The sequence below is a fragment of the Lipophrys pholis genome, assembly GCF_963383615.2.
Source record: "Lipophrys pholis genome assembly, chromosome: 16".
NCBI classification, from domain to species: Eukaryota; Metazoa; Chordata; class Actinopteri; order Blenniiformes; family Blenniidae; genus Lipophrys; species Lipophrys pholis.
In genome coordinates this window covers 5,385,288-5,410,027 of record NC_137634.1, presented here as the reverse complement: position 1 = coordinate 5,410,027, position 24,740 = coordinate 5,385,288, and the positions used below count along the sequence as shown (strand labels likewise).

Here is a 24,740-nt window from a genome sequence, read left to right as displayed (position 1 = left end):
AAAAAGGAAACATGGGAGGCAAATCAAAGAAGCAAGAAGTGTTCCTGTCAACAGTCCTGCCTCTGACCTGCCTTGCTGACCTTGACGCAGGCAGGCAGACAGGAGTGGCGGCGTGGGTCGCCCTCTGGCTCGGCCTCGCCACTCCTCCGAGTCAACCCATTCACCTCTGCCGGCTCCATTCTACTCCTTTCTCTTTTCACCATTCGCCTTTGTCATTTACACAGGAATGTCCTGGCACGAACGTCAACCCGGGGTTCACTGCAGGGATTCGAGGGTAGCACCTTCACTTTCAGGGTCTTTAAAGACAAAGCCGACGCACGAAGCATCGATCGGCCAAAACCATCACAAATGATAAATAATAAACTGTTTATTTGATCTGCACGGGCGTTAGGATTAGGAAGGTCTGTGGGACTGCAGTCAGGTTTTCCTTCACACACCTCCAGGCCTCCTCTTCCCAAAGCCGGGGCAAGACCAGGCCCGATCCCTTCTGCGCAGCTATTTTGATGAGCCTCCCCTCTGAAAAACTCCAGCGTTCAAACTGCTGGGAGATCAAAGGACTAATACTGCAGTAATAATAAGTTACTGCCCTATGAACGCCTCATTCATCAGGGAGAGGCAGTGATATAGTGCCGTTGTAACTGCAGGGCCATTAAGCACTCATCATATGATCCTATTTGCCACCCCCATGTGGAAAAACATCTCCAGCTCTTCGGGCTGCGCGAGAACCACACATGAACTCTTCTTGGCCGTGCCAAAAGTCGGAACCGCTAAGGAAGTGTACAAACGCCAAATAGTCATCGCTTGAAACGTTTTGGCACCACACCGCCGCCACCCCCCTCCCCCCCTGGCAGCCAGATGAAGGTGTTTACCAACCGGTTGAGTTGGAGGCATTTTAACAACAGAAAAATTTGGCATCATCTGGGCTGCGTCTCCCTTTCAGAGCATGACATGGCATCCTATTTTTAGCGCGGCGTTACTGTCAGATCATGTGCGCCGCAGCGCCGATGACAGTCTGATGAAACCCTGACCCTCGCACACTCCCTTTGAAGTGAAAAGTGAGCGATGTGCCGCACTAATACGAAGGCCTTGAGACGCAAACACTTTTCATTCTTGAATACCAGGAGCAGCCCTGCGGAGAGGGCGGCGTGTTTGCCCTCAGGCGGCGGATAAACAGCCTCGCATGAGACACTCCTAATGGGTGAACGTGTGACGCGCACGCATGTTAAAGTGTGCGTGATCACAAAAACACAATGGCCGTCGCCTTTCATACGGTGAAGAGATTAGCAGGCTTCTTTAGTAAACAAGCATGTCCGATATAAAACCATGTTTTCTGTGTAAATGTGCTCATTTCAAGGCTCATTTCAGCAAACACACTAAAGCTGTTCAACCGTCTCGACTTAAGGTCAGTAGGAAATGAAAGACGGTCTGTGTTGCATCATGAATTGACTTCAAATCAAGTATCCAGTTCAATGATCTGAGACATTTAGGACATCGATGACAATCCAGTGTAAAAAAACAAAACAAAAAAAAAAACAGGTTCTACCTGAAATATCAACTTTAATTGTGCGCAGCTAATAACATGAACTATTTCAGGAAATGCCTGGATGTCTTCAAGAGATAAGTTCATTCAACATGACAGCTCGTTTAAACAACTTTCACTTTCACGCTGAATATCAGTGCAACTTTATCACTTTCATCTCACATGGTAATCAAGTCTGTGAAAATCCTTGTTGTTGTAACTTGAAACCCCCCCCCCCCCCCCCCCTTTTGTTATCCCTACTGATTAATTTCATTTGAAACAATTCAAATTTGTGAGCTAACCTGCCGCACTCATCCCTTTGAAGCAGCCGGAGTACAAAGCATTTTAGGTGGAAGCAGCTTGTTTATTTTAAGAGTGTGGGCAGTGCCAGAGGCAGGTGCATGCAGGTGTTGCATGCATAATGGGAAGCGAGTGTCGTTTGACAGGCTGATTTGACCTATTTAACACAGTCGACATGCTGAGGTGGAGCTATCAGGTGTCGTGAATACTTGTTTTAAATTCAAATTGAGACACTTATATGGATGAAAAGTTGCCACAGGTATGACTGGTGGATCATGGTGGCTGTAGCCTGCCGTCTGCCCTATGTTAGCTGGGAGAGGCTCCACCTCATATAAAGCCGGTATAGAAGACGGATGGATTGTTGACGGTTTGAGCTTTTCAGCTTTATGGTTGTGGTTTAAGACGGACGTTAAATTATGAGCTCTTTCTTTAAGCCATTTATCTTCCATATCCACTTTATCCAGAGTAATGTCACGAGCGCTGAAGCCTGACGGATTGAATATGAGTCACATTGAAAATCCTAAAGAGGTCAAACACATCGACATAACGACTGCACTGCTGCAATGGAGGAAATCTGTGACGAGTTAAAGGTAATTTCAGGTAACAGATCTTGCCGATGTTTGCTTACGTGTTTTTCTGACACCTTTAGTTTAAATTATTTTCTGGATGTGATTCAAAGAAGGAGTGGCGACGTGACTGAACACTGCTCCGAGGAATGATCCTTGGCCCGCTAACCCATAATTTAATCTGCATCGACTCTCATCGTATTCCTAAAACACAGCATGTCCACTAAATTCAAATGAAATAAGAAAAGGTTTTTGTCACGTCACTAGTTTTTGTAAGTGTCATTATTTTGAATTTAAATATGGAATTGTGGTTCACAGAAAAAAAAAAAGGTAATCAATATAACTCTTGCAGTGATTATTCGCATACAGAAGCCATTAATAGCTGTTTAGGCATTATAGCTTTTACAGCCTGGCATAAGACAAAGAAGCGACAGACTGAAACACAATGACTTCCAAAAGAAATTAAAATGCATAAATGCACAGACGAACTGAAAGTTCCAGATGCAAGATGATCTGATTGAACTTCATTTCTGTATGTTGTAAAGCGTTTCTCTTCTTTCAACTTGAGGATTCACACTTTTCTGGAGTAAAATACCACAAAATTTTCAAATAAATATCCTTGAAGGCGACTAAAAGCAAGCAAGTGAGTGTCCGGCTGTTTCTATTTTGGATCCTTCCCACAGGGCTGCACTGTGGACATCTTACTGTTTGTGCACTACAGTATTTGCAGTGATGCTGTCGACAACTTCTCCAATTGGACTGCAAATCTGGAGAGGCTCATGTTAGCACCTTGTGTCTACAGTAACCGTCCGGAGCAGGTACAGAGGGTACGAGAGGTTTTCAGAGAAGGAATGGTGGGGGGGGGGGGGGGGGGGGTTTAGAAAAGGGAAGCAACAAGCTGCTAATCGCTGGGAAAATAGAGCCAGCCTCTGAAAACATCCTCTCACCGAGCAAACAGCACGTCTTCCAGAGACGAAGGACGTGCGAGGAAGGAGACGTCGCTGCGCCAATGTTTAGCTTAGCAACGCTGGCATCGGGCGCAGAACTGACAGGACATGACAGGTCGGCTGCAGAGAGTCCAGCAGAGAGGGGCGAATCACTCGCACCTCCTCGGCATCGGCGGCGACACCGAGCCGACCGGCAGCAACGCATACTTTCTAATCACATTTAATTGTAAATGGCCTTCGATTGATTTTGGCCTACTCAGACAAACAGGACAGAATATATACACTTCAGAGTGTGGCGATTGGTTTTGTAAATAATTCAACATTTCCATTAGATGAATAAACTGACAGGTAGAAATATTTCCAGTGTCAGTGATTTTAAAAAGCAGCTCCGTAGATAAAATAGTGTTGAATGCACTAAAGCGTGATTTAGTTGAAAAGGGAAGAAATACACCTGACAGTGCAAGTACTTAAAAATAGTACTTATTTACAGCAATGTCGGTATTTATACCTCGTTATTTCCACCCCTGTAAACTATATATACTTGCTTGCTTTCAGCAGCTTGGGCGCACTAACGCGGGACGCACATCTCCTCTGTGTTGTTTGGAATTAAGTTGACTTAAACAGGAATTATTTTTCTATAAACATTTACATACAGTGATCCTCTTGCCTCTTCCACATAAACACTACCTTAACACGAGCAAACCGGCTTCATTGTAGAGTCAGTATTATATAAAATATCTTGCATGGTTTACAAAAGCCCGTTTTTAAGTAAATATAACCTCTTTAGTCAATCAAAATTAATGTATTTTAGAAACAAAACATTTTGAAATGTAGATCAGTGGTGTTGAACTCATTTTAATTCAGGGGCCTAATTTCACTTTGAGTGGTAAAATAGTGCTGTAATAACCTTTAAATTTAAACTTTAAAGCTTTTTCTTTTTTTTTGTGGCATTGAACATAAGTATGGAAAAAGGTAGGTACTTGCAAAATATTTCACAGTTAGTACCGAAAACTACTACAACCTTAACATAAAGTGAGTTTTAATGATACTTACTGGAGCTTCTTGAAGGACAGTTTTGGGCCCACCAGCTTTATGTTTGACACGCCTTATTTAGATGTTTTCCAGGAAGAAGCTGCTGGAGTATCAAGCAGGAAGCTCCTTACGACCTTCCAAGAAATCTTCCATATTTCTAAATAGTCAACTCTGTTGTATGATGCACCTACATGTGCTAATAGCATACTCTGAGATATAAGGGAGTCACCTTTCAGACTGTTAAATCTATCATTGCTACCTGTGAACGGTTTAAAACACATTAAAACATCATTATAGGAGGCAGATAAAACTGACGTCTTCCAGTTCCGGTCAGGGCACTAATGACCAGGATGCACATTGTAATGCCAGCGGTTAATCACTCAACGTACCCGTGGACTGTTGACCATACGAATACTGACCAAGCACTTTGAACTGCGGACTCAAACCTCATAAGAACATGTACAGAAACAGCAAATCAGCTGGACCATGATTATCAGTCGTGTTGACCTTCCCAATCCCAGCTGCTAACCCGACAAATTTGAGTCTGCGTTTCGCCGCCTTACAGGAGCCAACGTCTCTCGGCACTCAGAACCACACATGAAGCACAAAACACAAATTTCGATGAAATGGGAGAGTATTGCATAACATGTCTCTTTGCTTTTCTGCTTTGAAGGCCAAGTTTTAAGCGGGGGATCGTCCCCTCTGTGAGTGCAAACACGACACTGTGCAGGAGAATTACTGCCACAGCTTGGTTCCATCTTATCAGAGGAAAGTCCTCGCGGCCAGCTGGACTGGAGTTAGACGTTTCTCTCACATGTTGGCGCTCAGGTGGTTAAAGCACAAGAAGTCAACAACAGGGAGCTGTAAAAACACAAAGTATTTGAAGCCGATGAGCAGATAACCTTCTAGAAATCAAGCTTCCAGTCCTCCAGAGACAAACTGGGGTCGATACACAGCGACCCGGGGCTTGTTTTGGTAGCTGGTGCCGAAAAACATTCACGAGCACTTCGGATTCCTCCTCGGTCCAAATACTCTTTGGAGGAGACCCATGGGAACGGGACTGTGTGACGACAACGGTGGACTTATCGCTCTGTTTTCCTGCCCTTGGACTTGTAAAACACCAGATTCCTCATGAGCATCCAGCACAGGTGTTCGCTGATACCGACTTTCAGACGTTTCCACCTTCCACCGTTTAATCACTGTGTCTCAACACTGTGCTGTCCTCATCTCTACAAGACTAAAAGCCAATGCAAATTATAATGCAACTTAAGTGTTGGTGTGTTGAGAGGCTGTTCATTATTGGGGGGGGGTTATTAATCAAGGAGTGGGAGTGTTTTTATTTCTTTATAAAGTGCCACATTGTTTTCAAAAACGGAAACCCAAAGCACAACAAATTTTTGCCATTATCCCTTTAAAACATCAGTGTGTAAATGGAGCCTGAAACAAACATTTGAGGCTAATGATTTACACCAAATTGCCTGTAAGTGTGTGTGAGTGTGTATGACCACCTGTTTTTCTGTATTTTTCCTGTGATGTGTGATGAGTTTGATACGAGCAGTTTCGAGGGACGGAGGGATTGATTGATTTTTATTGGACAGACAAGATGACAAAAAACATTCACGTCTTATATATGAGCCAAATAAGGTGAAAGAAGGGAGATAAGAGAAAAGCATAACGTATACCTTGCATGCATTTTAAAAGTTGTGTGTCCAATATGCTGCGGTTTCACAGTAAAATGTCACCACAAACAGAGCGAGAAAAACAAGATCATTTACTTTCTTTTTCTTACTCTGGTCTTGCCCACACGTTGACGGATGGACCGTCAATGTGATCTTTTATTGCAGTTAAACGTAACGTAAAAATACACTATTTGAGACAACTTGAGGTTCGGTGTCGTGCCTAAGTGCTCTTCAACATGTGGGCATGTGCAAACTTTAGAAAGGAGAAAAGCCTGCAGCTGCTCCGTTGACCGGTTTGGAGGAGTGTGCTGGAGAAAGTGGATAAGAGACCAGCCTGACAAAGGTGCTCATTGTCTGGCTTTATTGAAAAAAACCCAAAAAGAAAATAACAACATCTTGCATGTGTTTAATATTTGCATCACCAAGAAAAGAACAAAAGCAGCGCTCTCTGGCTCAGGCTGGAGTTTCAGCTCCATCTGTTTGAAAGAGGGAATAAATTAAACAGTCCTTGGGAGACTGAGCTAATCACACAACAAGTTACGTGACCAGCCAATGAGAGCTGCAATGGGTGTACTGACTGGGAACGAGGCGGCCATTAGCCTGCAGGACTAAGTACTTCCCACAGAGTTATCTTCACGTAGATACTGTGAGGGAGTCGGCGGCTAACTTTAGCAGAGGGGAAATGGGAGGGGGTCTGCCTGCGTCGCCAGGGTCAAACAGGCACAAGCAGAGGAGCGTGGTTAGTTAAGTCTGTTAAGCCCGTCTTTTCAAACGAGAGGGGATGACATACATAGCTGAAGGGGGTGGGTGTGTTTCTGTTTGTGTGTGTGTGTCTTGAAAAAGCAGAGCAAATCAGCATCTCAACAGTTAAAAGAGGGGAAATACTTGGGACATTTGCCTCCCACTCATTCTGTGGCTGAACAGAAAGGGAGTCTTGAGAGAGATAAGCCCACAGCTAATTCTACATCGCTGATGAAACGATCAAAGCAGTGAAAAGCGATTTGACAAGGCGCGGAGGGAATATTACCCCCCAGGATGGCAGGGAGAAGGAGTTTGTATGTTTTGCTCAGGGGACTAAGAAACTGTACTGTACCCATGTGCTTTACAAAGTCTTTATGAAGTGATTTACAGTTTTCTTTTTCAAACTATAAATGTGACGGTGGGTCTGCGTTTTTAAAGATCATTAAGAAGAACATAAGGTGCATGCACTGGTTGATAAGCAAAGCATAGCCAGGGCTGGGAAAAAGGAAGTCGCAGTTTGACGGCAGCGGTGCAACTGACTGAACCAGGCCAGCAAATAATGAATTTTCTTGGGAGAGAAATCAAAGTGAATCCAGAAGCCTGAAAACACTGACGCATTTCAGACCGGCCAAAATGTCCATTGTGTACCTGCTGCTTTTTGCATTGACTCTGAAAAGCTGACCCTTTTTCCAGATGTGTCCCTGTGTTCCTCCTCCGTGACTTGTCTCAGATGAACTGGAGACGTTGGACTCGGCTACCGAAAGGGAAAACGCAGCCAACATGAGGCAGCTGCCATTGCATTTCCAGCCGCTGTCTCTGGTTTTAAAAAAAAAAAAAAAACAGCAAGCAGGAATAGCCTGAGGTCAGTGTCACCCCCCAACAGACAATAAGACACCGGGAGACAAAAACATTGTCACAAGGACTGTGATTTATCACTCTCTCGGAAGGTTTCCTTGTTTTTAACCGTTTCCTGTCAGCAGGAGAACTTTTCCTGGAAGTTCATGCTTGAAGACCAGACGAACTATCTAACTATCAGTAGATAAAGGTTAGGAGACAACACATGGTTCTAGAGGGATTCCAAAACTGTAACTACAGTTACACTTATCAACTTGATGTTGTGGGTTCGATTGCCAATCTCCACCTGCCGAAGTGTCTTTGAGCAAGGTCACTGAACCCCAGAACTGCTCCAATGGATGAAATGAGCCCTTTGCATGGCAGCCGCCTCCATGTGTGTGTGAATGGGTGAATGTGATTCACAATGTCAAGCACTTTGGAAAAGTGTTATGACAGTTAAATTCCTTTGCAACTTACAAATTAGTGTGAAGTGAATCTATTTAGGAATTATCCTTAATCTAGCCATCTTTCTTAATGCTATATATTAAAAAAAAGATGCTTCTTGTTGCAGTTTATTATTCAGAGATATAGCTTTGAGGCTCAGTTCAAATAAACTAGGTTGCAGTGGAAATGTGATCCAGTGACTTGCCATCACTGCACACGATCAAAAGCCAGCGTCTTTGTATGAGTGCACATGTGCGCCATTCACATCAGACAACTAATGTATGACACTAATAATACAACAAATGAATTCCCCAAAGTACCGAAAATACTCCACGAGGCAAGAATGGGAGAGCAGACTTGATTTTCTGAATTCCTAAACGAGTATTTAAAGATCAAACTAGCTCAGCTTTAAAGAAAATTTAAATACTTGTTAATTACGTCCAAAACTTGGCTTCATATGAGTTGAAGATTATTGCATTTTGTATTTCACTGGGAATTTCTAGAGCATACCTACTTTATTTCCAGCTTGACGATTTGCTTTGAAACTGTTTTAGTCGAGGAATATATTTGTATCGGCAGCTTATTATTTGCACACATTCCCCACTTGTTTATTCAGCGACGCGTCAACAGGACAAAAACTTGAATTTAACTGTGCCTTCTTCTCGTTTGAGAACATCTCATCCATCTTGGCCATGTTTTTACTTTATATGAAATAATTAAAGTCTCCGAGTGCGCTCTCGGTGCCACAGACACATGAGAGCCGAACCTTTCATTAATGGACGGGTGAATAAGTGCCCTCGCCATCTCTCGACTTCTCCTGGGTGACTTTCTTTGTAGAAAATCTGAAGGCTGCAGATATCGGTTTAATCGCAATTACACGCAGCCAATCCAGTTAAATTCCGTGTTACACGCATGTGGGTGCTTCAGAATAACCACAGAAACGCTCCTGGTCATGAGCACTTCAGATGTGTCGTCCTGATGAATTATCATCTGCGCTCGGTGCCGACACGATGCCGTCTCACGGAAAAAAACTCCATCAATTAAAAACTTCTACCTCCCCCCCAGGACCATCCGCTCCGACCCATCTTTCTGCCCTGGCGGCTTCTTGCAAAACAAGAGAGTAACCACGGCAACAGCTGCACGCATCACCTTATTTCTTAAAGAGTCTTCTTAAGTGTCGCCTGGAGGGAGACGTGTTGCGACAGACTGTTCAGGCTCAGTTTTCTAGCAGAGCTCCCAGGAAATAAGGAGTGCTATTTCTATTTTGTGATTTATATGTGGATCATTTGCCAGATTAGGTTTATGTCACAATATAAAGAAGCCAGCCAAACATTTCTTTCCCAGATTGTCAATCTTGCATGCCAAAGAGTTAATGAAATATGTCTCGAGACCATCATACATGCATATAATCAGGCTGCATTTTTTTTTTTTTTTTTTTACTTAAAACAACACGACTGCGCCATGGATAAGTGTATCTAAGCCATTGTAGTTTGTCTAAGAGCTGTTTAAGAAGTTAACGTCTTCCTGGCGCGGCACATGAGGTCAGGGGATGAACAAAGTCAAGAGGCTTCATCATGCAGAGATTGTATTCAGGGTTCTGTTAATCCACCCAGCTCACATAATCTTACTTGAATAAACTAACCAAAAAAAACACTGTAAAAGAAACAAGGTCCACCAGTGGCTGATCTGCTCAACGCAGGCTTCAGAAACTCAACGTATTAGAAAAATCATGTTGTTCCGGAGGAATTTGAAGCAACATTTGAGGAAATCTTTAAGAAAGCGCACATCAACGGATCGACTGCGCATACAAAACATGCACATGAAAACTCTCTTCAAAGAAAACAGGATTACTGCACAATCAGGCAGAGAGGCCTTTTTTTTTTTTTTTTTTTTTTTTTCATGAGAGGAGCGGAATCAATGAGCGAGGCTTTCTAAAAGAGTCAACAAGTTCTGACACGGGCCGAAGACTCAATCACTGTGAAGGGTTTTCACAAAACACCTTCTTATTCATGGAATACTCCGGCAGAGTGAAGCATATTGAGATTGAGATTCAGATCCTTTCTTTTACTGACGTGTGAACAGAAATGCGCAGGCCCGTGGCCAAAACAGACCACGGGGAAATAATTGTACAAACGGGAAAACCTGAAGGTGTGAATCAAATAATAAACGAGCGACCGAGCCACACAAGCACACGCTTGTGCAAAATGTGCAGCCTTGAGTTGACCTCGTCCGCCAGCACGGGGAATGCCAAATGAGTTTACAGGCAAAACAAGGCTGCTCATTAGCCAAGGCTAAAAGTGGCTGGAAAAATCAGCGTGGGGCAACAAGAGCCAGAAGAACTTGTCTCAAGTCCTTGTCGGTGACAATACAGGAAATATCGAATTCAAAGACGATTCAAAAGAAAGTAAACTATAAGATAAAGTTGGTGTTAATTTTGTAATATTTGTCATTGTGTATCGTTGAAAAGTTGCTAATACTTTCAACTAAAAGAGAGAATACGGCCTCTACACCGGTCGTGTCCCTACTCTGAATGAGGAGATTTATAAATGAGGGCAATTTTATTGTAATTCAGGACTTCCTACATTGTCACAATAGAAGATAATGTTATCTATCTGACTCAAACGCAATAAATACCACATGTTGGCAGAGGAATGTTATGAGTTATTACTTTAAAAGTGAAAGCTAGAGTATATTTAGTTGGCATTACATCATTATATTTATTAAATTCCTTTTAAAACATCAAGTCATTGTTTTCATAGACTATAAATTAAGTATCCTAGTAAGTATCAATAAAATGTTTAATAATTAAAACTTGTTTAAAAATTAAAACAAAACATGATTTCATTTGGTTTTTATCAGAAAGGCATTGTATAAATTCTCTTGTACTCATAACAAACCCATTTGATCATTTATTATTGAAGGGATGAAGAATGTGTTTTGATTACAAAGTTTAACTGCTATAAACAAATTGTCTCTCGTCCTCTATTAGTGTGTGTTTGTACGTGTAATAGATATATTAGAGTTCCCACATTATACTTGTAGTCGTTGAATTTAACGTTTCATTTGTTTTGCTTGTTGACTGTTTAACCTTAAAAATTCAGGTTTTACAACAGTAGAATTGAGAGGTTTAAACATTACTGCGGGAAAAAGGAAGTGTGAGGCCATCAAAATCAGTTAACACGCAGGATTACAACTCGTGTTATTTTTTTCTTAACTGGTTTCTTATTGTAATAGGAAGTTAAAATTAAAGCCACGGGACCGATTTTATGCTTGGAGAATGTATTTAAATACTTTGTCGACTCTGAATCTTCTCGGAGGCAGCAGAGCTGGAACCATACGAGTGTGTGAATGTGGGGGAGGTCGACGGTGCGCGATGTACCAGGAGAGGGCGACACACCGGTGTCCGCCAGCTGAAGATGTTTCCCTTTTCATGTGGAGATCGTCCACTTTGTCTAAACATCGTGCAGAAGTGCATCCCGAGAGATAAACTGCAGCTTTCCGAGCTGCTCGGAGGACATTTGGAAAGAGGGGAGAGATGGAAATCAGCAGGAGAAGAACCTCGGGAAACCAAAATAAAAACAAAGGACAACAAAGAAACTTTATCCATCAGGGTTCGGAGTGTCACTTTGTTTGATTTACGGGCTATTCTGAGCGCACGCGGTGCAACACGAACCCTTTGTGGCTGTCTGAGTATCTATAGATCGGCAGGGCGGGTTACATTCAGACTAAACTGTAAACAAGAGCCGTCCAGAGAGCGCGGCTGCAGCCAGCACCGCACATCCCAAACTATCTGATTCATCCTCTTCAAACGGCCGGCAGCAAACTCCTCAACAGCTGCGTGTTGAATCCCCAGTAAATCCTCCACCACCGAAAGCTTTGGATATAGCGGAGGAAGCGAGGATGCAGGTGGCTTGAGCGGAGTTTATTGCAACACATACTTTCCAGACGACCAAAACAACACACACACACACACACACACACACACACACACACACACACACACACACACACACACACACACACACACACACACACACACACACACACACACACACACACACACACACACACACACATTCCTCCCTCTCTCATTCACTTCGCCTGATTTCAAAAGCGATCTGCAGGGAGGGAGAAAGCTCTCTCTTTGTTCCGCCGGGCTTTTACAGGAAGGGGAGAGCAGGTTTTGTTTACGGGACAACACGGCGTTGCCGTTAAGGCTTTAATCAGAAGTGTTCTGTGGGAGTTAGCGTGGAGCGACACCCCTCTATCCCCGCTGGGTTCCCACTGAGGGAGCGACGGGAGGAGGAAGAAAGGAGCGGGGAAGTGTGGGAATGTCTCTACATCGTCGCCACGGCGGGCAGCTCCTAAACATGGCTTTAAATTAGGGGAAAAGAAAACACGGGCTAAAAAAAGGCAGTCGCCTAACTATACTCCTGCCTGCTAATTTGTCACCACTTGAAAAACGAGGGGGGAAAAAAAAAATAGCAACAGTTTTAAATCACACTACTTTAAAGTCGGGACATGCCAGCCAGTGTGTATGGTGGAGTACTTAAAACAGGAGGGAGATTTAGGTCAACTCCGTCAAAGTTGCACATACGTCTGAGCCATTGTGGGTGGAATCTATGGAGGTTCATATTAGAGGGAGGCCGAAATGGAGAGCGCTGAGTGTCTGGTTCTAGCTGGCTGGGATCGGACCAGTGACAGCTGTGGGGCTTGAAATCCTCACAACCAAAGCCAGGGCTCATTGCCACTTGCTACATAGCAGTGCCGAGCTAAGCCCACGGCCTCCCACCCCCACCCACCCAAACCTCCCCCTCCTCCGGTCCGAGCCCTCACTCTCTGGGATCACAACCTGAACAAAAACACTCAGAAGATTCCCTCGAAAAACCATCTTCTCTTTAAAGTCTAGCGGAAGGGGCAAAATGTTGCCCTGGCGGAGAGTGGGTGGTGTGTGTGGGGGGGGGGGGGGGGGGTCTCCTCTGGACCGTGATGCTCCTACCTTGTCGAGCAGCGGCAGGCAGCGGGGAACTCTGCCCTCCAGCTTGACGATGGTGATGAAGTCGCTCTCCGGCGGGTCATCCTCACTCGTGTTGCACAGAGACAGAGGGTGATACTGAGGAGAAACAGACACGAAACAAGGTCAAAAGAGAAGTAAAGGAGATTCAGTAGCACATCTGCTTCAAAACTATTTAAAAGAGTTACAGAACTGAAGTATTTTTGAGGTGCCAGTATGTAGACCCCAGACTTTTTGCATCAAAAAATGTACATTACTTTAGTACCTTGCAAGGGTTTGTTTTTTGAAAAGTCCAAGATTGAACTCTCTTCACTCTCCTCTTTTTAGATGTAAACACAAGTTTTTCCTCTCAAATTATAACTTCCACCCAATCATGAAACTTTGTTATTCATTTTACCTGGAAGTGAATTTTTTCTTGCTCAGACCATTATTGCAGTTTTAAATTAGAGCCACATATCTCACCGTCACTCATTAAAACAGTCTGTTTGTTGTTTTCATTGTTTCGTTTTATTGAATGTACGTTAACTGCAAATTGCTTTACTAAGTTATGCCCAGAAATTTTCAACACAGTATGAATGCGGTGAAAAATAAATCTTGTTTTTAGAGATTTATATTCACCCCAAAATTGTATTTCATAAAGCTTTTCTATCATGACTAAATAAGACACGAGATTCCGAAAAATAAACATTAAAAAACAAATATATGGACACTTCAAACAGTGTCACACTGGAAGTTGAGCTGGTTTGATACAAGATACAACATCATTTCTTTAAACATTTGTTTTAAATGCACCAAAACAAACATGTCCACCCTTAAACCACCGAACAAAGTTTTTCAGCCCACCATTTGTTCATTTAACGTCTGCTCTGTTGAGTCTTGTACATCTTTTTGTACGTTTCCCTTTCAAGAGCAACCAGATATTAGTGTGAAGTTATATAAATACTGCAGTTTAGCATCCAAAACTTAAAGCGGACACGGTTATTGTGGAAAAGCAAACGTGGCAGAGAACAATACGCTATGAATATTAACAATAGGAGTAAACAGACAGACAACCAAGTTGGATTGTCACATGGAAACTGGATCTTTTTAGCGAGCCGAGTCAAAAGAAGCAACTCTCCAAAAGGAGTCAGAAAGCCCATCAGTGTATGATGAACAGGCTGTAATGTGGTGGGGCGATTTGAAGTCTCAATTCACAGTGGGAAGACTCGTGTTTGTCTTGGAGCCTGATTGTGTGGAGATTGCATGTTCTCCTTATGTGTGTGTGTGTTGTTTTTTTCCAGGGGGTATTCTAGTGCAAAATACAGTGAAAGAGGGGATATGGGGGGGAAAAAAACAAACAACAAAACTGCACAATGTAGAAAAAGGAAAACCTCCAGTGTTCAGTTCGTGACCTTTATGACTTCAAAGATATGACCAGAAGCAAGAGTCAGAAAGAGAAATGTAGTAGTCAGGCTTTTCAAAGGCAGTCTAGACAGACACACTAAAGCTTTTTTCACACCATTACACAACAACAGATGCACTTGATGGGAGCCTTTGTGTGTTAAATTAAGGCGTTTCCTTCCTCGACCGTACCCAGTCAATATCTGGAGGAAAAACTCTGGCACCCTACGAAATCAATTACATGGATGGCGATGCTCACTCCCACTCAAAGCCTTGAGGACTGGAAGAATGAGAGATAGTCTTTGGTAGGGAACATTTGATCCCCTCTGAAAGGGAGGAAATTCAGAGCTGCTGAAAGGCTGCATTTAAGAGCTCAAAGGATAGCTGCAGTGTTTGCGAGTCGCAGACATGCTGTCACGGGTACGAGGAGTCGCACGGCACTCGGCGAAGAAGCGATCTGCGTCTGAAACAGCCCCTGAGGCGTCCCCGACTTGCCCGCATGATGCGAGATTTGGACCTCCGGGGTCACTTCTTGTTAAACATCCCAGATCGCCCCGCAGCGCCCGGCGTCTGCGCTCACCCACACCCCAGAGGAGCAGTTCCACCCTGTCCTGCCATGCCCTGCCCGGTTTCGTCCCGGTGGGCCCCTTCATGTGGCTGTGGGCTGAGGTCATGGGGCTCCCCCTCATCTCACCCAGCGGAAATCCCTAAATTAAAAAGACCCAAGGGTGACATCAACAGCTGGCACCCCCGGGCAGGGGAATTGACGTAATGTGCTGCAAAGGGCTGGTGCATGTCTGTCAGAGGGAGAGACGGACCTCGAGGAAGAGAGCCGACACGGGGAACCGGAGTCAGACCGGGAGATTAAAGCAAATGGCTGAAATGAGAGACGGGGGAGAGACACCTTGGGTGTCACAACTGTGCAGCGGAGCAGGGGGATTGAAATATTAAGCATCTGTCACAGGAAACACCAGCACTGATCTAAATCCTTACTGCATGAACGCTATGAGAGAAATGGCTTCTCGACCTACAGACCAGTGATTCCAAACTGTAGCATCGAGGATCTGCATGGAAATAATGTGAGATGAGACAACAGGCGTGATGAGGACCTATAAGTCTACTCAAGATCATGCAGTTATTTAAACTGCACAATGAGCACCTATGATCATCTGGAGTCAGGAGCTGCATCTTTAATCCATCTTCTAGCAGGAAGGAAAGGAAGGAAAAAAACACTTCAAGCAGCTAAAGTTAACAAATTTGTTAAATGCAACAAATCATTTAAAAAGGAAAAGTTAAGCAAAACATTTATTCAGAATAGAATAGAAACACTTTATTAATTCCTTATCGAAATTATTTGTTTTTAAAAGGTAAAAGTGACAAAAAAAAACCAATACAAACAAGTTTAAAGTAAAAAATGTAAGCTGCAAATTACCAAATTAGAAAGCTATTAGTAGCAACTGAGTTAGCTGTTTTTTGTTGTTGTTATTTTTATTATTTTATTTCTTAAATAATGAAAATAACAACAAAAAACAGCTAACTTGACAAATTGACAAGTTCATAAAAAAACTATTCAGAGAGCTGGACGTAACAAATAGGTAAATTCTTAAGTATCAAAGGTCTTGAAACTAAACACCAGCTGATAAAAAGTAGGGGATTCATGATCTGGTTTGGCTTAATTCAACTGAAGAAACTACTGAGTCCCACCTTGTCCACATCCACACTAACAAAACCATTTGTCATTCCTGTCATGAATCAATACCCAAACTACCGCTTCCTCTCCGCTGAAGAGCAACATCTGGAGGCTGACAGGTGCTCCTGGAGTCACGTGAGCCCGAGAGTGTGGAGGTTCCTGCCCTCTCTGATGCCGTCCGCCCCCTCGTGCTGCCTTAATGGCCGCCCTTGTTCTGAGGAACGAAGGCAGGCAACAAGATAGAAGTGGAGCATGAACCCCTGGCCTGGCCCTGCCCCGTATGTTCTGCTGCCAGCTGCTTCCACAAGTCTGCATTTACTAGGCACAAATTAAAGGCCCAGGGTTGAACTTGGCCCTTAACAAAGAAAAAGGGAAGAAAATTATAAAAAATCCTTTAATGACACTACTTTACTGATGTCATGACCTCTGCTCATTTCACTAAAGGTTTGTGGGAACCGTTGAGAAGGAGCCACAGTCAGTATGGTTTGATTGTAAAACGGTGACACGTACTCGGATCAGGAGTCGAACTCCGTCGTGTTTTTTTCGCCCCGTGCTGTGATACGAGACATGTTGATGCACGGGGCCGCGCAATCATACCTAATAAAGCAGATAATAATCCCAAAGCTGAGCCAAACAGGCTGGGAAGGAGTGGCTGCTTTTGCTTTTCGGCGGGCAAACCACCTCCATACGGTTAACTAAGCAGTACCTTCTATTTTCGATATGCCCAAGGCACCGACAATGGAGATGGCTGTGAACACTCTCCGGGTGCCACCGGCGATGCCAGTCGCCACTTACAAACGTGCGGCCGCGGGACTATAAACAGCAGACTGAAACGTCTTCGTTGGGTTTTTGTACGGCCATGAGAAGAAGGGGGCCTGGGAAAGCGAATCACTGAGTCTCCATTTCACAGGGACTGGAAACCACAGGGCACGCAAACAGCTCCCCACAGACTGTTAACAATGCTCACTCCTCCGTCGCCGCCGCCGCCTCCTCCTCATCTGTCTAGATCTGTTGCAAAACTGACGGGGACATGTCCCTCGGTTCCTTTGTAGTCACGATTAAAGGCATTCCTTTCCAGCTCAATCAAAGACTACCCCAAAAATATTCCCAGGCAAGGATCGGGACAGCCTCAAAAACAAATACACGGACAGAGAGAGGGGGAAAATAAATAGCTGCGGTGAGAAGTCAATAATATTTTTTTTTTCCCCCTGCACTTAGCCCTGCGGATCTTCTTTTTTCATTTGCCAATAATCAGCCGGAGAGCTTTCTAGTCCATGTGCTGCCAGCGGGGAGCCAGGCTCAGGCAGTTATGTCAGTGCATTAAAGAAAAGAAAGCAAAAAAAAAAAAATCAACTGGCACCTCTTATCAAGAACTACCACTCAATTACAAGCTGTTCAGGACGGACGGGCCACGGGCCGGACCGCTGCAGACAAAAACAGTCCAGGTGAAAGACGCACATCCGAGCGTCAAAATCAGGACTCAACACTGAGCGTCTTTCTCAATGGAGCTCTGCCCCGAGGCCTGGAAAGGTTAATCAGTCAATCAGCCCTGACCCCACACGCACAGGATACTTGTGCCGCAACAAATAAATGGCGCCTGCGTGGTTTGGCTTGCACGTGATCTGAATGAATGTTTTCTTCACAATAACTTTGAATGCACTTTGCATTTGTGCTCAAAAGAAGCTAGATCAAGCCAATCAAAGTCGCAGCCACAATCATTAAAAATGCTGCAACTTCCTTTCCTCTTCAACCTTTAATCTTTCCCATTAAAAGCTTGAAGTCTAGCAATCAACTTAATTTCCTTTTTTGAAGCATGTCATTGAATTGTGGAAGGAACATGGTGTTCCTGTAGAAAAGCAATACGAGTTCAGGCTCAGGCAGAACATGCAAAGTCCACACAAAGAAACACTGAACACTTGATCCTCTCTCTTCTAAATAGCGTGAACATTTTTAATTCAGCTTTGGGTTTTCCAGGATTGAGCGGATAGTCGATGGAGGGCAAAACCATACTGTTCTTTCTATAATCTGCTCAATATGAATACATTTCCAATTAAAAATCGATGCTGGAATTTTGTGCTCATTCATCATTTTTCATTGACATGTGGCACACAGACCATATAATGCCTGATCTGGTCTACACTGAACAAGAAACCACACAATATCACTCCTATGGACAAAATATTTATATTTTCTTTATAATTGCATTTAATTCAATGAAGAATTGCCATCTATATGCATGGCAGTAGTGAGTCACTGTAGTTTGTCTTCAGTCCAGCTCTTTTGATTTTCTCTCAGAGTTTTGGAAACTTTTTAATTGGTAATCACAGAGATATTATGATGTATTTACAAGTCAATCTAACTTTTTTTCGTGGACTAATTACAGACTTTAGTTTACTAACTACAGTGCCCAAACCGACGGCACAACATATACCTAGAAATTAATATGACGTCAGTTGTTATTTTCAAAGGTTTTAAGCACATGACAATATTATATATCATGATGACAGTTTTGTTTAAGTTTCTTTCATCTCTCAATCTCTTAAATCAAAGCTCGGTCTTACTCATGGCGGCAGAAGATGCGGTACTGTGGGCGAATATTTGCTTTAAACGCAGGAAAATCTGCTGCCAAAAAGGCAAAACGAGACAGCGTGTGACAGTCGATCGAGATCGCAATCTGGTTGCCAAGGTTACTGAGCAACACGTTACTGTCCATCCCCACTTCGGATTCTTCTCCTGTGTTTGTTTCTTCCAGATTCGGAGGGAGCACGAGGTGACGGGACGGGTTGACCCTTCGCTCCATTCTTCCGTGGAAACACTCCAGAGGGTTTGTTGGAGCGCTCGGGTTAATGAGTGAGAGCGCAGCTATGTATTGTTGCTGGAGGCAGCGAGCGAGCATGTGCTTGCATGTTAACATATGTGCACATGAGTGTGCCTCTGTGCAGAAAGTCCCCGTGTGGTGGTGCAGCGAGAAACTGCAGCGCCGGGCGCGGGAGCCTGTGGCTGCCGCGAGGGCGCCGGTCGAGCATTTTCCTCAGTGTCACGTTGATCGTGGTGTTCATGTTCGAAGCATCGCCGGCCTCAACGTACAAAGATATCAACGAGACGTCCTCGCGTCTCACGCGTTGAGTAGATTTAAGAGAAAAGGCAGAAGCGAGACATCAGAGGGCCCTTCGTGGAGAAGTAGTAACCCCGCCCCCTTTTCTCTTTTGCAAATGCAAATGAACAGGAGGACATTACGGTCCTGTCAAAACAAAAGCCGTGTCACCCCCCCCGATCAGCTTTATTGACAGTGTCAGCCCCGTATCCAGTAACGCTTACCGCAGAGAATGACTCAGGGGGGGGAACGTGATCCCATAATGAGGCCCAAATAATTACCAGCAGCCCCAAATTTACCCGGGCGCTTTCTTTAAGTAGGTGTGCTTCACCTCTCCCCCACCACCAGCACCGACTCCGGGCGCGTCAGACTGTCTCTCCGCTCTATAAAAGGGATTAGACGGGAGAAGAAAGACTACCTGAAGACGGAAGAGGAGCCATCTTTAAAGAGAGAAGGCTGAGCAGTGAGCTGAGCTCCTGGACGGGCAGCGTGACACGAAGGAGTCGCTGCCATACCAAAAATGTTCCCACATTAAATAAAACTGCATTTTACGCTCAAGGTCACTCGTCTCGGCCCTCCTCACTCACCGTTTCCCTTTCCTCTGTTAGATAACGCGCAGCACAAAAGTTCAACTGGAATGAACTTTGCACTGCGAAGAGCCGAGCCGCACCTGTGCTTTGATGAGAGCAGCAGACTTTTATTCAGGCCTGGAAAATGTCATTAGAAAATCCTGGATTTCCGAGCTCGGCGGAGGAGTCATAACACAGTTTGGGAAAACGGCTTCAAATCCCCAAAGCTGTCCCCCCAAAAAGTGTGAATGTTGGGTTGAGTCTAACCATGCTTAGTATAAATCAAATAGGAGTGACAGAAATAGTCCTGCAGAGCCTGGATGGGCAGACGGCGAGGGACACGCCCTGAAAACACCACCGACTCTCCTTCACACACACGAGCGTCACACTAATGTCATTGTACACACAACTGTAATAACATTTAACCAACTGAATTTGAAATCTATAAGATAAACAAACACAGGAGCTGCTATGAGATGTGTGTGTGTGTGTGTGTGTGTGTGTGTGTGTGTGTGTGTGTGTGTGTGTGTGCGGGTGCGGTAAAGCAATAATTTGCAATCCTCATTTGATTCATTTTCATTCCCATTTTGTCAAAAAGTGGAGCTTTTCAGAGTCAGTTTCATCACTTAGCAGTTGCAAAACAGCATTTTGGGAACCACTTACACAACGTTTCAAGTGAAAACACATACTTTTTTTTCCATTTTCAGAAAAGTTTCGCATTTACATGGTAACGTTTTGAAAACGATGAAAACAATGTCGATTCCACGTAAGGCCACTAGTGGGCGAACTGTTGTTGTTATTGTCCATCTAATGGTGCACGTGCAGAAGAACTATTTTCTCCGGCTGTGGTGAGCATGAGCAGTAGACGCGTTACAGTAAAGTTGCGTTTTACACACTTGTGCAGTTTTCCAGGTCTGTTCTGTATTCATGAAAGTGTCTCATGCAAATTCAAACCTTCAAGTAAACTACAAGGGGGCCACAGACCTCAGGTTAGGAACCACTGCATCAGAGTACAAACCATTTCTGGAATGAAAGTCAAGATTGGATGCTGTTAAAAGGGGGGTACACAATGACCCCCCCCCCCCTCTGTCTGCAAACCACACAACTGATACTGACCGCACATTAGTCATTGTTAACATTTCTCAGTATTATTGTTGGAGGTACTTCAATAAATTACAGCCAAATGGCCAGACGCTTGCATTTGTGTATTTGGGGTCGAAGCACTTTGTGCGACTCCGCATGCAAACCTTGTTGGTTTGCATTGCAGTCGTCATGGGAACGGCCAGAAGATGGAGCCTTGTGTACTCTCCACACTTCACGACTCGGTCCCGCAAACACAAACGCTCGCATTCACAAACACATTAGCTTTCGATTCGGCAACAACGAGGTCCACTCCATCAGCCCGAGGCCAGCGTCACACTATACATTTCAAAGCTTTGAGTTAAACATAAACACAGCACTTCCCTGTCATAACAAGTCAGCGGCTTGGTAACCCGGCGGTTTGTTAGTGTAGCAGTGATCCTTCTTCCCCGTGGACGGGGGAGCCATGATTGCAGCGCCGGCAGGCTTCCTCCGGGTGCTGCCCCGGGCCTGCAGGGCCGCTCCGCAGCTCGCTCAGGTTCCACAACAGCAGTCAGAGAGAAAAGACCCACGTTTCAGAGCGTCAATCACTCTAACAGCCGAGATCTTAAGGTCAGCTCTGTGGAAAGTGATTAGCCGGGGGAACGAGGAAGGCTGCTCGCAGAAGGACACTCTAATGTATAGCGGGAAGAAACACTTAGGAATCAACAAGAAGGAGATTTAAGATGAAGAAACGAGTGGTTTTTGTGTTAATAACCAAATGAGTGCAAGAAAGGTGGGTTTTCTTCCGCTTCTTATTACCAATTTTGGGGTACAAGTTTCACGTGACAAGCCCAGTGCTTTGCTCTGTCTTTCAACCTTACAGGTGATATTCAATGCATTTCTATCCTATCATTAACCAGGATCTGAGACCTGAGTCGTGATTTCAATATAATGGAGTCTGTTTGGGATCAGATGAAGAAAAAGAAGAATAACTAGTCTTGAAACACAGAAGACCTGCGCTCGTTTTGAAATGCGCTTTAGACGACCTTCGTGCAGAATTCCTTCAAAAACTACAAGTTTAGCTGAGAGCAAAGGTCCAGTTTTTTTTTGTGTGTGTCTTAAGCTCTCCAACACAATGACCAACCTCTGCATACAGAGATGGAGAGTTTACAATATACATGTTTAATCTTAATATGAGGATTATTAGACAATGTTCACCAGCCACAACAAGAAATCACAAGACACTTACGCTAATTCTAACAAGGTGCAACAGCTCTTTATGTCATAAATACAGCAACTGCTCTTCAAAAGAGAAAAAAAATACATGTTCATTTGGATATTAACTTTTTATATGATTTGGTTTAACTTTGATAATGCTAAAGAGTCGAATTAATGTTAGACTACTTCAAATTGCCTTCATTCTCAAAACTTAGTAAAGTTTGAGAATAAATGACCAAGAAATACACATTTCTCTTCAGCCCATTCATTTTGCATTGAGGACAAATTTAAACAATTATATATGAAGACATTTTCAATGTGCAATATTTTGTCATTCTGGTCTAAAACCTTTGGATAGTTCTATATTGTGGATCAATACGAGGCTAAAATTAAGTTTCTTCTTTAGACATGAATCATGTATTCTCCTTATGCATACTTCAATGCACTTCCATGTTGTTTAAACAACCTGCTCACAGGATGCCGCCGTCAGTTTGTAATGAATTCTTCTGCACCACCAACTTGGAATCAACTCCAACAGGAACTGAAGCGGTCCGATCTGACCAAATGGAGTGATTTTAATGCTTATAGAAAGAATGATTGATTACATCAAACATATATATATATATATATATATATATATATATATATATATATATACAAACAAAAAGCAATAAATGTATTAAACGGCAATGTACTGTGATGCCTCACATTGTGACCCATGTATTGTGAAGTGTTGGATAATTCTCGCCTACATGAAGCGGTAGAGGCTATGGGAACCGACAGGACATAATTATCACGTGACAATCATTCACATCTGCATCAAATTTCATGCCGATCCATTCCGGCCTCGCTGGGATATTTCTGTCCAAACCAAAGCGGTGGACCAACCGACCGACCGACCGATCGCAGAGCCGGGCCGCGAGTGTGGCTCCAACCATATGTGACCAACCCCCAGAGAGCCAAAGCTTACTTAAACGTTTCACCCCAAGCAAATGTTGTCGGACCTCCAGAGAAAATAGGAGCAGTGACTCTGGGTGAGTTCAATCCGACAGTCAAGAGTTACAGTTTCAAAATCAAACCAGTGTATAAAAGTGAAAGTGTCTCCTCTGACAGTGCGGGACTCCACAGCATCCTTTCACTGTGGCTCCCTTTAATGAGAGACCCTTTAACGAGAGACAGGTGCCCCTTTTACACGGCTGCACATAAAATAAAAAAAACAGTAGGCTGCTGGGGGGGGGGGGGGGGTGCTTTTAACACCACTGTTTTATTTGGGAAATGCAATCCCCTGTTCACCCCCTCTGAAGCCAGCCACCAACATGTGTCCTTTGTAGTCATATCCTTTTCTTCAGGGGAGGTCAAACTTGTCAGGGTGACGCCTAAACACCAAACATCTGAGGCTGAATATTAGAATGACTGTATGTCTTTAGTTAAACCTGAGAACATAGTAAAGGAACAAAACCTCCAATGTGTAAATTTAAAGAAGAGATTTTACATGATTGCTCAGACGGGAGAAAGTTGGGCGGAAAAACATCTAAGAAACTGGATGGAGTCTGATTTATGTTTCAGGGCTGAATTGTGCAATTTTAAATGTTGAAACTGAGAAAAAAGATATTCAATCATACACATATGGCTCATATAAATACACCTAATATGCAGATCTTATACTGTAGTATTCGAAACCCAAGAAATGTCCCACCATCAAAAAGTTGGGACACAAACATATCAACCTTTGTGTAGCATCATGTGGATGCAGTGAGTTCATGCAAAATGGTTTTCAGATGTTTCACTAACAGGATTTGGTATAAGTACCTCTTCTAATCATAAAACCTAGACTGTCTATGAGATATAGGAAATTCAAAAACTTGCAGAAAGTTACCAGCATGTCAGACAGTCACATTAAGCTGACATTTAAAGTGGAAGTTATCTTGCAGAAAGATCCAGAAGCATTCACTCTTTGCACATCATTTAAAAACCACCATCAAATCTGAATAAATCCAGGCGGCATCAGTGATCGCCGATATCCGGTCTGTTTGGTTAGAATCTGGCTCCACTTCTTGGTATCAGATTTTGGTTTCATGGTTGCGGCTCTAGTTGATGGATCTTGACATATTCAAGTGTATCATGGTTGTGTAGTTTCACATGTTTCTTCAAGTTTCAGGAGATCTTCTGATCTGATCATGTCCGTTGTTCTTTGTACACTGTATTGGGCGTTTTCTTAGTTATCAGTCTGATTTTGACCCTGGCCTGTTTTGAACGTCGTGTTTTGAACCTCCCTCGTCTGCTGTGTTTACAACACCGACTGGCTCCTCATGAAATGAACTCTGTTGCCTTTCTGACCAAGAATAAACTGTCTAAACCTTCGTCTGTCTCTTCGGTCGTGTCTTTGAGTCTTTTGCTCGTCTCCCTTGTCAGGCGGTGGGAATATAATTATAGTCAAAAGAATGTTGACAAACATTTCGTACAATAGATCAGGCTTTGTAGCGCGGTTGTGGCTGAGGCGTCTATGCATTCAAAAGGTTGGTGGTTCAGTTCCTGTAGTAACTGGCCTGTTAGGTATTTGTTTGTCGATTATTTGGTTATTTCATAGAGCAACAACACCTTTTTATTCTGTTGTTGCCTCTTTGTCAATAGTTTTAGACATAATGCAGACA

General features: G+C 43.6%; 1 protein-coding gene across 1 annotated transcript in view; it reads right to left on the bottom strand.

Moving 5' to 3' along the window:
* Positions 1–24,740, bottom strand: part of rnf43 (ring finger protein 43) — a gene marked incomplete at its 5' end in the record, with an annotated part of 87,710 nt that overhangs the window by 18,206 nt on the left and 44,764 nt on the right. Inside the window, one exon of the mRNA XM_080483874.1 lies at positions 13,062–13,175. Coding sequence (XP_080340000.1) covers positions 13,062–13,175 — 114 coding nt within the window. The remainder of the gene's footprint in view (positions 1–13,061; positions 13,176–24,740) is intronic.